Source organism: Triticum urartu, chromosome 6A (genome assembly GCF_056163025.1).
Source record: "Triticum urartu cultivar PI428250 chromosome 6A, HENAU_Tu73, whole genome shotgun sequence".
Classification (NCBI taxonomy): Eukaryota; Viridiplantae; Streptophyta; class Magnoliopsida; order Poales; family Poaceae; genus Triticum; species Triticum urartu.
In genome coordinates this window covers 428,348,812-428,366,170 of record NC_141878.1, presented here as the reverse complement: position 1 = coordinate 428,366,170, position 17,359 = coordinate 428,348,812, and the positions used below count along the sequence as shown (strand labels likewise).

Genomic DNA, 17,359 nt, shown 5'->3' with positions numbered 1-17,359 from the left:
TGCCTACTAGTACTTATTAGATAACTGGTGGGTTCGCTTTCATTATGGGGGATGAGAAGAAGAGAAGACAACAACTCGTCTTGCATAGACCAGCGTGTGAGTTGTAATTCTGTAATCAGGTGGGTTGCGCCCGCCGTGCTTGTACAGAGTTGTGTAACCGTTTCGTTCTCAGTGCAATGACGTGAAAGCTCCATGCTATCATGCAAAATAAATCAATTTTTTTTGCCGAAAAAATATCATGTTAGTAGTAGTTATTCGTCAATTTTGTTTCTAAACTATTGATCAACAGAAAGAGGAGCTTTCTCCCAAGAAGGAAACACCGTCCGTCCACTCCACCCACCGTATAACGTGTCTCATTATCCGCTCACTAATTTTCATGACACGAACATGCACGTAGTGACAAGCTGACAGCAAAGCCTGCTTGTTCCCGCAATAATACCGTGATCCGTTCCATTCCCAAATGAGTTGGCATCTCGACTGACAAGATAGCCACTCTGCCTGTTATACGCCTGCCTTGTTGGATGCTTCGTCGGCATCAAATATCAGTTGAGTATTCAGCGGGTTTCTCCCAGCTCCGAGCAAGAAGAGCACATGGTGAGAGATCTTAGAATACAGCATTCAGCCGCAAAAATGTTCAGGATTTGCGGAGCGACGACGATTTGACCGGGGATAGCATGGATTTCTTATGATCTTACCAAAGAATATGATCTTACCAAAGAAGGTCCGCAAGATAACTTACCCAGGCATGCGTGTTCCAAGGACGACAACACATGCTACCCATACGGCGCAGCACGTACAGCAGTGTCTTCTAGGGATGAGATGAGCAAAGCAAGAGAAGAGAAGAGACGGCCTTTGGTCAGCAGTCAGCAGTCAGCTCGCGTGATCTTCAGTGAAGCCAACTGCACGGAAGATATCGCCATCCAGTACGATACAGTCTGTCCACACGCTGCTATAGATACTGCTACTGTCAGCTTGGGCGTAGGCTGTTTGTTAGTCGCCCATCTCCAATGCTTCAGATGTATGCATGGCCACAACACCAGCCACCTCAGTTTCAGACAAACGTGAAACGTGGAGCACTCAATATATTGGACCTACTCCATGGCAGGACATCACAAGATTACTCAACCAATTGGAACTCTCAAGAATGTAAGACGTTTTTGACACAAGGTGTAAAAAAACGTCTTATATTAAGTTACAGAGGTAGTATTTATTTAGACGAGAAGCAGTTCGCTAGCAATATGGCATAGCTTGTTAATATTCCGAAAGCAAATACGTATCGGACTACTGACACAGATTGAGTGATAAGCTCATAAATATCCCCTTACAACAACGGGATGGATAATACAGATACTGCCTCAGAGAAAATGAGACGTAACTGGTGTTCTTTTTATTGCCACAAAAGACCTGCGAGAAGAGTTCAGCAGAGACACTACCTATGCGGTGGAAGACTGAAACATACTAGAAAGAATAGCCGAATCGGCTTCTGGAGTTCACCAGTGCCCTGTTTAAATCCGGTGACTGATGAAAGAAAGAGCCACAGAAACATTTGAACAAAACATTACAGGCGGGTCTGTTCAGACCTAGCTCCATCTCCTCTTATCCTCTTCTTCATCCACTGGGGTATACCACTCTGGCCGCCCCTTTGAGCTGCTGTACCGGTAGTTCAGGAAGAGCTCTTCGTCACATACGGACCTCGTACTCACTAGCACAAGCGTCCTCAGAACCGGTGACTCCCCGGTCTGTTTACCAGGGGCTCTGGACTTGAACCAGAAGGAGCCAAACCTCTTCATTGTAACCGGCTCTTCACCACCAAATGCAATGTTCGGGATGTATGCTCTCATGTCCTTCTCTGTCAGTGGAAAATCATATGGGCAGATCATGACATTAGGAGTCGATCCTCCCGGTGGATGGTTCGCGAAATGACCAAAGGCTAGTGGATTTCGCCGTTCAAGCACATCCCCGAAGTTTTCACTGCCACTCTTCTGCAGGGGCTTGTTAAGCATCCTCCATGCCCGGTCAGAGTTGCTCTCTGGGTTTATGGGTGGCGTTGTATTGTAATCCACTGGATCTGAACCATCCCATACTTCTCTTGTTTCACCACCTAAATGCCATGGTTTCGCGTTGATTATTGTTCCGTCATATCTTGTGATAAGATAACTGTTGCACGCATCGATTCTTGGGTATCCAGGGATATATCGATAATACGCAGGTGAGTATATAACTCCAGGGTAGATGGCTAGGACAGCACCAACATTAGCTTCTCCAGATAAGAACAGACCTTGCCCTGCATCTTTGTGAGGTATTAGTGACGGCTTGATGTCAAGGGTGTAGCCAAACTGATCCCTGAATTTGTTTGACAATTCAGTTCGAGTTAAAGGTCGCGTAGCAGGAACAGCTGCACTGCAGAGCAAATGCATCAGATGATAGCTTCATATGATTCATCGAATAAAACAACTATGAAGAACTTGATGTATGTAACTATATCTCTATGAACACAGTAGCAGCATAATTCCTGTATGTGAATGTAAGAAAGAGATTGCAGTAACCAGTACAAAAAGAAGCATTTCAGGATATGGAGTTAGCTTGCCATCTATAGTTGAACAGTTCATAGGCCATGATGCATATGAAGCAACCGGCAAAAGATCAGTGCATACAGTTATGTGTGCTTAACCCAGAAATTCAAAAAAACCGTGAAAGTATGATACTGGCTAAGCATGTTAAATTATGGTAAACAAAATTGAGGCATAAGTTAAGTGCACAGAAAATTGCAAATAACAAAGGGAATGTTATTCCTATGACATAAGGGCCCATGAATGTCTTTGGAACTAATAACACCCTAAGCCATAATTGTAGATATTTGAGATGGAAACACGTGTATATGTTTGCTGATCATCATATTTAGGCTCTAAAGTATCTTTGGTCGCTGAAATTAAAATAACTTATTAGGTATGCATTGTGCAGCAAGACATGCTACTCAAGATATGCTTACGAGCCTAATTTGGATGATACAGGTGCAAAACTGTGAATGTGTCAATGCAATGCACTTAGCTGAAACATATTACCTGGCTTGTTTGCAGCTGCAACTCCTGTGCCAACGGCCAAACTCAAGCCACTTCGTCGAGAATTATTATAAGCATCAGAAGGAGATTGTGATGGATCTTTTGTATCAGGACGAAGAATGCTATCCATTGATTTGCATATATGCTTAAGTTGATAATGAACATTTTGCTGCACTTGTTTCTGCTGGTCAGTAACAGATGCTTTGCTAGCCAATTCAATAATCTCCTCGGCGTCCTTTTCTTCAGAATGCTTTCCCAAACGATTATAGCTAAGTTGCACATGGAAAAGAATCAAGAACTTAGGAATCTAATCATATTCATACCGAGTGTTGCAAGAAAACTTGGTAATGCATTTCCAAAGAAACTAGAAATAACTAAACACATGGTTTCAAGGCTTGATCCTTCAGTTGGTGGTAAAATATGCAAAATATCTAATCACAGGGATAATAATAATATCAATACCTTGTAACATCTAAACTATGATAATCCAATAAAGACCTTAATAGACCTGTAGAGTAAACTAAGTTCCAAATGTTGATCTCAATTCTCTATTGCATATAAAGACAAAAAATGCTACTAGATATTTGCAATTTTAATGGACCTTGTAGCAATCTGATCATATTCATAGTTTCATACCGAGTGTTGCAAGCAAATTTGGTATGCATTTCCAAAGAAACTAGAAATAACCAAACACATGGTTTAGAGGCTTGATCCTCCAATCGGCGGTAACAGAATATTTTAAACTAAAATATGCAAAATATATAATCAAAAGGATAATATCATAATAATATGGTCAATCCCTTGTAACATCTAAACTATGAGAATCCAATAACAACCATAATAGACTTGTAGAGTAAACTAAGTTCTAAATTTTTGCATGTAGCAGAACTACCATGTTAACACATGGTTTAGAGGCTTGATCCTTCAGTCGACGGTAAAATATGCAAAATATCTAATCACAGGGATAATAATAAGATCAATATCTTGTAGCATCTAAACTGTGAGAATCCAATAACAACCTTAATAGACCTGTAGAGTAAACTAAATTCCAAATGTTGATCTCAATTCTCTATTGCCTATGAAGACCAAAAATGCTAGATATTTGCAATTTTGCATATAGCAGAACTACAGCGTCATCATCTGCGAAAAACAAATGAACAGGAACATAGCAATTTCTTCAGATATCCATATACCTGGTATAGAGAAATAAACGATTCACGTCAGCGTCAAACTGAAGATGCCGTGGGTCTCGAGCAAAGCTTGGACTCTTAGCAAGTGTTTTGATTGCCTGAAATGAACCGGTAAATTGATTACAGGAACAGCTGACAAAGCCATAATGCTGCCCAGAGTACCAATTGTCTGCTCATTCGAATTGGCATTACATAAGAAACAGAGAAGTCGTATAGAAAATGTAATAGCAAAATAAAAACATCTAACCTAGACAGAAAATCAAGCACGATTTAGAGCATTGAGGCAAGCCATAAGCACATTTATACAGTAAGACTTCCAGGGTGTTTCAACACACACCATCATCTCCCTCCCACATACACCTGAATTCACTCAAATCCTCGTAAAATAATTTTAGAACCATTTCCTGTGTCTGAGGCTAATCGATGTTGGTTCTCTCGCGCACAACGGGGGCCAAGCAGATCGAGATCCGGAGATGGTTGCGAGATGCGTAGGGAAGGGAAGCGTACCTCCTGGAATTTGTTGAAGAGAAACGCCATGCTGGCCCTGCGGGAGGCAGCCGCCGCCGCCGCGCCCGGTACTCCTTGGTTCGGCGAGAGGGGCAAGGCTGAACGACGGCTGCCGGAGCAGTGGTGAAGGGGAGTGAGGGTTTAGACTTCAGGAGGAGGGCGATCAGTCTAGTCCTAGTGTAGAAAAGGGTTGGGCCGAAAGCCCGTACCACATTCTCATGGGGCACCTTCCTTCTCCTTACATTTGGGCCTGATGTACATCAGCATTCTCTTTGTGCGTTTCCCACTCCCGCGACGGCTAATCCTATTTCATGCCCGCAGCGTTGAGAGCAACTAATTAAGAAGTACTTCTCGGAAAGCCTTCGCAAGGGTCATTTTTTATGGATTTGGGGCACGTCACTTGGCGGTAGGTTTTACATGTTGTGACAAGTGCGCGCATGCAATGCGTCATTTTTCGTAATATGAGAAAGTGGGAATAACATTTGTAAAGAGTATTTTTTAATTAGTGATTTCGGTCAAATGAGCGCCAGAACTATATCTCGCCTTTTTTTGATCTAACTCTGGTTCACGAACAGCGCGTAGCCAATGGACTTGTAATGGATGTACACCTTTCATTTTCTATTCAATTATTCTTCTTTTTTCAATTTTGGTCTGTTTTCTGCGTTTCTTCACTAGATTCCTAAGGTTTTCCTTGCTTTTCCATTTTTGTGTTTCACCACCAGTTCCTTTGATTTTCTTCAGGTTTCTGTTTTGTTTTTCTTCACAAGTTTTCTTTAAAAATATTTTCCCTTTTGATTTTTTATTTTCTCATTTTTTCCCAACATGTCTACCTTTTTCCAAAACACATTATACATTTTCATATACATGTGGAAATATTTTTATACATGTTAAATCTTTTTCAAATACATGATGTGAAATTTTTTAAATAAATTTTTTGAACATTTTTTTATGTTGTACATACTTTTTTATAAATGTCACGAACATTTTCTAAACACCGTATTTTTATATCACGTAAACTATCTTGATTGGTATAGAACATAATACCGCACAAACTTTTTCCATATTGTATAAACATTTCCTAAAAATGTCATTTGCATACGTGGAAATATTTTATTTTTCTAAAATGGAAAGAAAATATTTTTTAAATTATGCAAACTTTTTATATTGTATAAAATTCTATAAAAAATCATGTATGCTTTTTTGAAACGCATGAACATTTTTATATTATAAACACAAACTTTTTCCATCGAGCCTCAATTCCTTTTGGCTGCTGTTGATGTTCTTGGTCTGTGGTTGGGGAGTTCTCGCCCCCCCCCCCCCCCCCCCCCCCCCCCCTCGGGGGGCGAACCCTAGCGCCGCCACTCACCCACCCCATCCCTCCCTCGTTTCGCCGCCGCCAGAGGCTCTGGCCAGCGAAGCTCGGCTGGATCCGAGGACGGCGGCGGGGGGTGGGGGGCACTTCTTCGGCTGGCGCGTGGAGGCAGGGCGAGCTGTCTCTCCAGCGCACGGATGGCGGCGGTTTCCGCTGCGGTGGCTCGGCGGTCAGTGTCTGGGCTACGACGGCGGTGGCGGTCGGCGTCTGTGCTTGCTGGCCCATTCTCTGGCGACCTCGACCTGGTTCGCGAGGTCGAGCCCACTCGGATCTGGCATCCTTCAAAGGCAGCAGCTCGACTCGGCCGGCTCTGGCCATTAGCCATGGCTGGGTGGATGGGGGCGTGTTGGAGGCGGTGGTTGTGTGGCTCGTGGAGGAGATTTGGCTGGTGGTCGGCGGTGTTGGTTCTTGTGGAGCTCAGATTTGGCTTGGTTACAGGGGCTGCTCTGCTTTGGTTGTGGATGGGGAGGGTCCTGGTGGCTGTATGTGCTGGTGGTGGGGTGTGGCCGGCGGCAAGGGCTTGGATGCGGGCTGCAGCTGACACCGAGCTGACTTCGGCTGTGCGGGTGCTCGAGGTGAATGTCTGCGTCACCGAAGCCTCGTGCTAGTCATAGCGAGGACACTCGCCGTGGACTGGTAGGAGGGTGGGGAGGTCTCGAGCTGCTGGACTCAGTGACAACTTCGGTGGAGTTGATTGGGATGGTTTGCTTAAGGCGAAAGCCTTGTGTCGATCTCATCGGCAACGATGACGGCGACGCCTTCGGCGCCGCTTCCCTTCATGAAGGCGTCGTCGGGAAGCTACCTTGCCCGCTCATTTATGTGTCCCGGGCAAAAGCCTCAGATCCATCTCTGGATCAGACAGCGATGTCGTCTTGATGTCATTTATCCCCTTTGGGGGCGTTGTTTTTGGAGCCACAATTCTGTTGTTGGTAGCTTGATGTCTGGGTTGGAGTGCTTGTTGGGTTGTTGGAGTGTAGGATGGTGGCGGTGGAAGTGATCTATGGCAGCGACAATTCCTTGGTCATTCTGGTGTTGTTAGTTGACCTATCTCCTGGGGGCTCGTAGCAGCGGTAAGGTCTCGGAGTTCGGTGCCCTTCGACGACGCCTGAGTTTGGTCGCCTTGCATAGTGTTCTGGTTCCCTCTATTTGTGATGGTAGCCGTGGTGTGGCCCAGAGGAGGTGCGGTGCTGTCTCGGTGGAACATGGCCTTTCGGCACGATCTGCGACTCTCTCGGTCTCGTCGTGGCTGGGTAGTGGGAAGCCCTTCGACGGTGGCTGCGACTCTCCTAGTTCTTCAAGGTACAGAGTGATCGCAGGGCAGCATGCGACTTCTTCTCTACGTCTTCTTGGTGATGTATCTCCTTTCGACTTATCCAAAAATACTTGTTCCCGCTCTTCTTGGTCCGACTAGTGGTGATGAGTGCTAAGCTTTTGGTGTTGGCTGCTTGCCAAAGCTCATTTCTTGTTCTTCTCTGTTCTGTTATTCCTTGTGCCTTCTCTTTTGTTCTTTGTATCCTCTGACGTGTGTCGGGTGCTACTTTTGTAGCCGTTGTGTTGTATCTCAATCTCATCTATGATAATGGAAATGGTTCAGGCCGGCGTAAGCCCGCCGTAGCACCGTCAAAAAAAATTGCAACTAACATTTTTTAATGCTATCAACATTTTTTAAAAGTTGTGATAATATACTTTGAACAAAGTGTTAACATTTTTGGAACATGTGGTGAAAATGTAACATCTAAACAAAATTTATTTCAATTTTAGAAATGTAAATATAGTTCATAAAAAATAGAAAAATGTGTGCTAGAGAGCCGGCGCTCCTCCCGCGCGCTGGGCCAGCCCATTTATGTAGTACTGCAGGCAACACTATGCTCTATATCGCAACAAACGATAGATAGTCGCGTCCTAAGGCCTTGGATTGTCGCAAAGCTATTTTTCTGGAAATGGAGGTATACCCCTGGCCTCTGCATCATGATGATGCATGCGGCCCTTTTATTAAAAATTCAGAAAGTATCATTATAAAGGTCTTACAGCTCGCAGACGGAGCAAAGTCATAACACAAAGATCTGAAAAAATAAAAGACCTAACAAAAAAACAACCCCTGTAAAATATACAGACCTCCATCCATCGGGTTTTTTCCAAGTGAAAATTAAACCGTAGCCAATGAGATACACCTGTAAAATATACAGACCTCCATCCGTTGGGTTTTTTCCAGGTGAAAATTAAAGCGTAGCCAGTGAGATACACCTGTAAAATAAATATAAAAATACATCGATTCTAAAGGAGGCAAGGAATGGGGCGACACCCACATGCAGGTAAATTGAGTTGCCCACTTTAACGTTTTTCCACTATTTCATTCGCTAGCCTGTTGAAACGTTTTCTTTTGGATTGCCGTGTTGTTTTTGTTCCAACCTTTCGTGTTGCTTTTTCTCAAAAAAAATAAATCTTTTGTGTAGCTGAGCTTGTTGCAGTACTATGGTGTTTTTCTCTCTCTATTTTTGTTCAATTTTGGTTTTCTTCAGCAGTTTGTTCCACAACTGCATCGATTTTGGGTTTTTCTATTATGGATTTTCTTCCAGGTTTTTTCTTGTTTTCTCTTTTTGTTCCTTCTGTCTTTATTTTTATTACACCTTTTTTACAATACACGGTAAACAGTTTTTTTATACATGGCGAGCATTTTTTAAATACACGTCAAATACATGTTGAGCGCTTATTAACATATATGGCGAACATTTTCATTGAACATGGTAGAGATTTTTCCAGTGCATGCTGAACAAATTTTTAAACATGGCGAACATTTTCTTAAACACGGTGAATTTTTCTGCTAAATGCAATGAATGTTTTTAAAAACGTCATAAACTCTTTTAATAGTGAACATTATTTAAACACATGATGAACTTTTTTAACATACCTCAAATACTTTTTAAATACGTGTTGAATTTTTAGTACACACTAAACATTTTTCAAAATCATGTTCTATTTTGTGCATTTCAAGATTCCATAAAAGCCAGAGGCAAAACAAAAAAAATGCTACAAAGCATTGCATGGCTACAAAAACTAAAGTAAGCATAAAAACCAAATAACCATAAAAATGAATAAACCATTGAAGGCCGAAGCAAAACAAATAAAGTAAAAAAAATTGCTACAGAACATTGCATGACTGCAACAATCAAAAGAAAGAAAACGTACTAAACGGTGAAAGCACTAGTTAAGGGTACCTCTTGCAAAGGCCGCTCCCTCACTTTCTCTTGTTTGAGAAATGGCGTACTACATGTGCGCCCCATGTCGCAACACGGGATTTTCCCTTTTTCTGTAGATTCATTTTTTATCAAAATGTTTTACCTCCAGAACCATGCGTCCAAATACCGGACTGTTTTCACAATTGGATTTCTCACGTTGTGATCTTCTAAACTAGATACCATATTCATAGGTTTCGATGAACTTTTTCCACGAAAAAACCTGGAAAAAACTAATACTGAAAAAACAAAATCCAAAAAAACAATTCACGCAAAAAAAAACACCGGAAAAAACAGAAGAAAAAATCAGGGTCCAAAAGCATGGTTGTTATTTTTCACTTTTTTGGAAGCATGAGCACTGATTTTCCCTTTTATGTGCTTATCGCGGTGAACTTTTTTCCTTCTCGCGGTGAGATCGAAGTTTTTTTGGGCCACGGCCCATTATGGTCTTATGTGAGCGCCAGACCGCATAACGGGCGCCAAATGCGCTGATTAGGAGCTCCCTTAGCGTAGGCTCAATAATTGAACGCTTATGTCTAAAATAAATAAAACTGAACGCTTATAGGCATCAGCTAGGATCCCCTAAAAAAGGCGTCAGCTAGGAGGTCTTGGTCCTGAGAGTTATAACTCACTTACAAGAGCACCTGATCGAAGCTATGTACAGTCATACAAACGGTTTTGGGAAGTTTCTATGAATAATGGGGTTTGGTTTTTGGAACCTTCCATTCGATTTTTTGAATATTTTTCCTTTTTATTATTAAATTGTATTTTTCTACTAGTTTATCAGTTTTCCTTATCTGTTTTTGTTTGTTTCCTTTTTTCCTTTTACGTTTTTTCTTCTTCTTTTTCATTTTGTAAATACTCGCTGATATTTTTTAAACATAGGTTGAATATTTCTTTAATATAATTCTATAGATACAAGTTGAATATTTTTCAAATACAAGTTGAACATGTTCTAAGTACATTGGTAAATGCACATTGAATATTTTACACAGGGCAATTTTTTTAAACACATGGTAAATATATTTTAAATATGAGATGAAACAAAAAAACATTTAAAGTGTGAACATTTCTTAAATACCATGACATTTTTAGTAATATGAAAACAAATTTTCAACATATAATGATTTTTTAAATGCCATATACAAATACCATCAACATTTTTAGTAATATCCAACAAATTTTGAACATATAATGATTCTTTAAATGTCATATACAAATACCATGAACATTTTTAGCAATATGCAAACAAATTTTGAACATATAATGATTTTTTAAATGTCATATACATGTTTTAAACGTGTGGAAAAAAATTCAAATGTTATGAACATTTTTTAAAATTACGTTAAACTATTTTTAAATGTGAGATGAACATTTTTAATGCACGGTTTGAAATTTGAGGAAGTAACTTTTTGAAATATATAGATACATGGGATTTCTCAGGATATAATATAAATAAAAGTAATGGGGGGGGGGGGGGGGGGAGCGAAACACACCAATGCAACAAACCAACTTTATCCTATTGTGACGGCCAACTAGAGTCTGTCTTGAGATACAGACGCGTCCATCATCGATCAATGCAAAAGCTATATCTTACTTATTGCGAAGAATAGCTTGTGCCTGCCCACAATGAGATGAAAGTTGGGCTCAGGCGGGAATGCAGTTGGAGGTGCGCAAGGGCGCGATTGGAGGTCGTCCAATCTGGATCCGATGATCCAGACCGCGGCGGCTGCTGGTGGCGGCGGGTTGGTGTGACACCCAAAAAAATTTTTTGGCCTTGTTTTATTAAATTAAAATTTTTGCCAGGAATTAAAACTTTGATTTTTTGGACTCCCTTTTGAATTTTTGAAACATTTCCTTTCTTATTATTATGGAGTTGTTCCCTAAAGTGAAAACCTTTCAAATATGTTATTGGACTTGTTTAACCTCTCAAGAAAAACTTTTTTTTATCAGTATAACTAATTACATAATTAATTTGCTTGATCTTTATTTTCTTGAAAAATGGTTTTTCAAGGTTATATGGCCATATTTGAACTACAACCATTTGATAAATTCACTTAAAATTCCAACCAAAATTTGAAGTTGTCATGTGATGTTTTTAAATCACTTTTATACAAAAATATCTTTTATTCATGAGATATTTTGAGCTCTACACCCAATTCTCTTCTCTGGTCCAGAGTGCAAATTTGCACTACAACCCATTAAAATATCTCTTTCTAACCTCCACCAAAATTATGGGATGTTAGTAGTATCATATGATTCAACTTTATGCAAAAACCCAATGATGTTATTTGAAATATATGAGTGTATCAACCCCATTCTCATTCTGGACCAACTTGATGGTTTGTACAGCAACCATACTTTTGCTTGCTCCTTGGCTCTTGGTTCTTTTTCCTACTTGTAGTCCTCCCTGCAAAACCCTTAAGTCCAGGAGCATGCACCCTTTGGGTCATTTTTGGTTCATGAAATGATGCCATTTATTCCCTGTCCAGAATTGAAGTTTTGTAAGATTTGCACTAGCAATTTTCTCCTCTTGTCCAAATGACCTCACCACTCTCTCTTTTATCTAAAGAGACCACCATCTGGAGTTTTTGACCACTCCAAGACTTGCCTAAGTGCCCTTGGCATTTTGTCAAACACCTTATGGGCATGATCTGTTTTGGCATGAGTTTTTGGTTTGCACTGTGAACCTGATCCCCTGACCAAACCAGCTTGTCCAATGGTTTTGCCCTAGCCTTTAACCACACCCTGCTAACCCTCTTGTAGTTTGGAGACCTCTATCATGCAATGGCATTCCGTCGAGCACGTTCCGTGCGTGCTCTGGGCGCGAGCAGAGCACGCGTTTTGCACGTGCCGCGCCCGAGCCGACGCGTCGCGCCCCTGGCTTTTCCACCACTGCAGAGCCACGCCACTCGCTCCCATCTCACCACAACACGCCAAGAGCCCTCGCCACGTCCCCGGCAGGCCAGGAGCTAGCCGCCACGGCCGCCGACAGCCCCTGCTCAGTTCAACGCCGCCCAAGCCTCTCCCGCTCGCCACCTGGCCCCTGGAACAGCGCGAGCTCATCCACAAACGTGTCCACTAGCGCTCGTCGCCGCCACGACGCCCTAGCTATAGAATGGCGGTCGCCGGTGACCTTATCCGCGGCCACCGTCGGAACCGACCCCGATCGCCTATTTAAGGAGCCCCGAGCTCGTCTCCGCACGCAGGCAGTCCCAAGCCATCTCCCTAGGACCCCCATTGGCAGCCAATCGACCCGGGGAGGTCTCCTTCCCCATCTCCGGCAACCGCAGCCGCCGCCACTTCCCCGGCCATTCCGGCGCTACCAGAGCCTTCCCCTCTCCGTTCTCTTCACCAGGAGCTCTCTCTTCCTCCCGTGAACCCATCCCCCCTACTCGATTTTGATCGGGAACCACCGTAGCCCCAAACTCACTTCGCCCGACGGCCACCGTCCGCTGCAGAGCTCGCCGCCGGCAGCTCCGTCCACCCCAGAGACCAAAGTGACCACCGGAGTGACCGCCTCGGCCCCCTGAGCCCGCGGGTGACCTCTGCTTCTCGAATGGCGCCGCCGTTCGCCGGCGAGCGTCGCCGGAGTTCCGCCCCCTCTCGGGCAGAGGAAGAGGAGGGAAGGTGGACTAGTCAAACCTGACCAGTGGGCCAGGCGGGCCCACTGTCAGTGACACACGCTCGGTCCACGCTGGATAAGTGGAGGTGCGTTTCCAGAATACGCCTTCGACATGTACGTATATTCGAAACGTTTTTCTTTTTCTGTTTTAATTTTAAATAACAGATTTTGACCAAAACTTTGACTGAGCTTAACTTTTTAAATACAACTCCAAATGAGTTAATTCTTTTTCCTACATCCCTCAAATTCTGTCTAGTTTATTTTGAGATTTATTTGAAAATTTTCCAAACAACTTTTTTTGTACTGTTTTTGAAATATGTGTTATTTGCATATTTTTGAAAATAGGATTTTGGAAGAGAAGAAAGCTTTCAAAAGATTTGGAGTGCACCCTGCCCTTCCACACCATTAAGGCAAGCATTCTGAACCCCGGCATAATATTTTTGGTGTGTTAGTTGACTCGTTTATAACACCATCTCATTTCGGAGAACTCGTTATTTTATGTGGCGATGTGATCATTTGCATGAAGGCATATTAGTGATTTCCTTGCTGTTGGAAATGAATATACTTGTGATGGTAATCATCCTCATGTGCCTTGCATGCATGCCGGAAAGGAATCCGGGAAAGCCTCTGCCTTGGGTAGGAGTGAGCTTGTCGCCGGTCCCCGTCGGGACGGTTACGTCCGGTATGGCATAGTAAGGTATAATGGGTGGTGATTTCGTCGGTTGAAATATATTTGATATACATATCATGCAGGGAACTTATAAGCCTCCAGAGTCGGCCGTAGATCGAGTCTTGTTCCAGTAACCCCCATATTTGCCTCGTACTACCACTCGTCCCTGCCGCAGGTAGGGTACGGTTCAGTAAGTCGCCAACCCCTTTCCAGCACACATCGTACAGAGAGGCCATGGTGGAAGATGTCGGTTGTAGCCGGTAGGCATGCCACCTGGTCAGGGGGCATGGGTGTTTCCGGTTGGGACCGAGAGGGGAGGCCACCCCTTAGAGCGCGCGATATAAATTTGATCCCATGCTACGCGAGGTCGTAGCCTCCCCACTTAGAGTTTTGCTTAACAAGTGTCGTGGGTGATTCTAGACACCGATGAGTTAAACTGGTGTGTGCAAGTTAGGCGTGTTTTCAACTAAAAGGCCGTAGACGGAATTAGTCTCGATGGACTAAAGGAATCCGTTACTCGTGGGTAAAGAGTACACCCTCTGCAGAGATTAAACCTATTCGAATAGTCGTGTCCATGGTTAAGGATTACAGTCTGGGATGGGTCAAGTGTTGGTCTTAGTGTCGGTCTTCGGAGGTGAAATTGTTAAACCAAACTTGGATACCGACTGGTGACTTGTGAGGACCATGATTACTATTTTGTGATGGACTAACCCGTTGCATCATTTGTATTATCGAGTATCCCTGGGATGGTTCTACCTCCTGGATATTCATTGTGATTATTTATTTTATGAGCCATTTATGTGGTGTCGCTGAGACGCCCGACTGTGGCATTGCTTGTTATTTATTTACTTTATAAGCCCTTTGTGTGGTGTCGCTGAGACGCCCGACTGTGGCATTGCTTGTTATTTATTTACTTTATAAGCCCTTTATGTGGTGTCGCACAGATGCCCGACTGCGGCATTTTATTCCCACTCCATTATTGCTTATTCATGTTGCATATAAATAACATGCTTGCATAACAGATGTTTTATTTGTGACTGACGATGTGATCATAGAATACTTCAGTGCATGATTATCAATTATATTATCCCAGTGTTCATAATGGTTGCGAGTACATTCAAAGTACTCATTGGCTTGTCCCTGGCTATTGTCTTGGCCAGATTTCTGCATGGAGAGGAGCGTTGCGGTGACAGCCCCGGAAACTAAGCAACGGTGATAGCAGCCTCGCGAATATAGGAGTTGACCTGGTCAGCTGTTCCTGTGGGAAATGGAGTCCCATAGACACTGACGACTCACAAACCTCTTCCGCCATCGACCACTAGAAATCCAATTGTTGTACTCACAGGCCAGAATGGTCTTGTACTACATATTTTGTATTTTTGCTTGGAATTTCTGTATCAAGTTGGTGCCTCATCAGCTAACAGTAATCCTGGGGCTGGTGAGCACGACGGCTATTTTCTGGAAATCAATGTCCGGAAAATCCGGTCGTGACAGGCTTGGTATCAGAGCCAGGCTGACCATTGGCTAATCCTATCTTAGCCAGGTCAATAAACTTAGGCAGACCAACCCATCAAGCCATAACCGAACCAAGCTTCTCATACAAGATAGCCCCACAGTGACCCGACACCTTTTGGCAGTCGGTGCCCAACCTATCAACCTAAGCCTGTCGATCACGCGCCAGTAACCGGCCCCTAAATAGTCCTTTCTCGCAAACGTGCGAAGGAAGACTCCGTCCCCTTTTCCTATAAAAAGGGGCACGCTAGCCCCAACACAGCACAGCATAGCCTCTACCCCAAACCAAGCTATAATGCCTGGCCCTGTCGTGCACAATGAGACCACGGCAACCAACCTTGGAGGCTTTGTGACCATACTCGCAAACCTCACCCGTCGTGCCTATGCGTTAGAAGAGCCCCCAGAATATGTTGTGTACCAAGGACCCATGAGCGGTGAGAACCGTCAATTCTGGGCCACTGTACACATCTACGGTAGGGGTCTAGCACCCGAACGCCCCTACAGGTTCACTGGAAGAACGACTTCCTTTGAGCCACAAGCCATCCAACTAGCTACTCGAGAAGCTATAGTTCATCTCCGGCACTTGTCGCCCAGAGTTAACTGTCGCTCCTTCCACTACTACCCCGGACGTGAAGGGTATGGTAGACCACCCCAAGTTGCCAACGGAGATCACGAGACAGATCCTGCATTGTTGCACCTAGTGCGCTATGTAAGTGCACTAGAGGAACTGTGCGATCAAATCACTATTGATCTAATCGCAGCTCGTGGAGAGCTGGTTCGTCGAGCCCCGGCGAGAGAAGAGAACGAGCCCAACGCCGACAACCCAGTCGTGCTGTTTGGACACCCGATCGAGTCCCTGAGGCCTGCCCCAGCCATCGGCCAAGGTGCTGCGATAACCCCAGAAGTGCTTCGTCGCATATTGGGAGCACACTCCAACGGGGTTGTGGCCAACAATCCCCGAGATGGTCCTCATCGCTACCCCGAGCCTGCAGCCCCTCAACCCACTCCAGCTAATTCCGACGGCGAGACCCGTGGAGAAGCCTCAACATCCACAAGGCACGCCCGCTTGGATGTAAACGAGGTAGACTAAGTCACCCGAGTCGTATCGAGTCCCAGTGTACCCTCGCTTTGTAATCGTGTGGCCTTGTAATTAAATGCCGCCTGTTGTCGTGCCTCTGTTTTAATAGTAGCCTTGCCTGGATACGCCAGTATGCAGTATAAGATTTCTATCCCAGACACAGTTACCAAAAACCTCCCCGACAACCCCCACAGTAACACATCACTATAGTGAAATGTGTGAATCTGTGGCTTGACCCCGACCCTTGGAACAGAGCTGAAAATTTTCTTTACCATTCACCACGGTAAAATGACCCAGCTCCGGTGCTATAAAAAGGCCACCGCGTGACCTTGCCAAGCACCTCTCACCTTGTGCACCACCCTCACAACCATTTCTTGCCATGTCGACCCCCAGCATTTACCTGAGAACCCCAGATGCAACCCAGGGTAGTTTTGTCAAGATATTGTGGGATTTTACCTGCAGTACCATGGGCGCTACCCAGCCACCCCATTACGAGTTGTTCAAATCGAGAATCACCCCTTCCACCTCGAGATATTGGGCAGCAGTACACATCCCTCCCGTAAACTCAAACCAAGATCCAACAGAGGTCTCCTTCGTGGGGAAATCTATGCCAACCCCACATATGGCCATAGAAGCTGTTGCATATGAAGCGCTTGCTCGCCTTCGATTCGCGGTACCCTATGCCAGCGAACGAGGGTATTATTACTTCCCGAGCCGTGCAGCACCCGGAGGAGTGAAATCTTTTCCCGGTGGACGAATTGAGAGAGACCCAGTCTTGGCCAACCTTGTCCAGTACGTCATCGCTCAAGAGCGTTTAACCCAACGTGTGATGGGTTATCTCCAGAGCCTCGCAGATTTAAATCCTCAGATCGCCATCGGCAGAGCACTAAGGCCGACCAGGAGAGACACGTGCATCGACTGGTCAATCCACTTCCCCCGATAGAAGAGGAGTGTATCCCAGTATCAGAGACGTTTTCTAGGGACCCCGTCTAGTTACCGTTTCCATTTTAGACGTCGCTGCGGTGTTCATTATTGCAACATTTATTTATGTGTGTGAATTATGCGTGATACCCTGAGTTTGTACGACGAGTCAATTATTTGGCTTCTACTAAT

The 17,359-nt window shown here is 44.1% G+C and overlaps 1 protein-coding gene across 1 annotated transcript; it reads right to left on the bottom strand.

Moving 5' to 3' along the window:
- Positions 1-1,170: 1,170 nt before the first annotated feature.
- LOC125513760 (C5orf35) lies at positions 1,171-4,985 on the bottom strand. Its single transcript, XM_048678949.2, has 4 exons — positions 4,757-4,985; positions 4,253-4,347; positions 3,063-3,328; positions 1,171-2,395 (listed from the first exon to the last, which is right to left on the bottom strand). The coding sequence occupies exons 1-4, from the start codon at positions 4,784-4,786 to the stop codon at positions 1,581-1,583; spliced, it is 1,206 nt and encodes a 401-aa protein (XP_048534906.2). The 5' UTR covers positions 4,787-4,985; the 3' UTR covers positions 1,171-1,580.
- Between the last annotated feature and the right edge of the window lie 12,374 nt (positions 4,986-17,359).

Bases quoted from the DNA above. Each gene is read 5' to 3' on its own strand.
- LOC125513760 (XM_048678949.2), bottom strand. From the start codon at position 4,786: ATGGCGTTTCTCTTCAACAAATTCCAGGAG. The intron at 4,348-4,756 runs GTACGCTTCCCT...GGTTCATTTCAG, and splicing joins TCTTCAACAAATTCCAGGAG to GCAATCAAAACACTTGCTAA. The intron at 3,329-4,252 runs GTATATGGATAT...TGTGCAACTTAG, and splicing joins CGTTTATTTCTCTATACCAG to CTATAATCGTTTGGGAAAGC.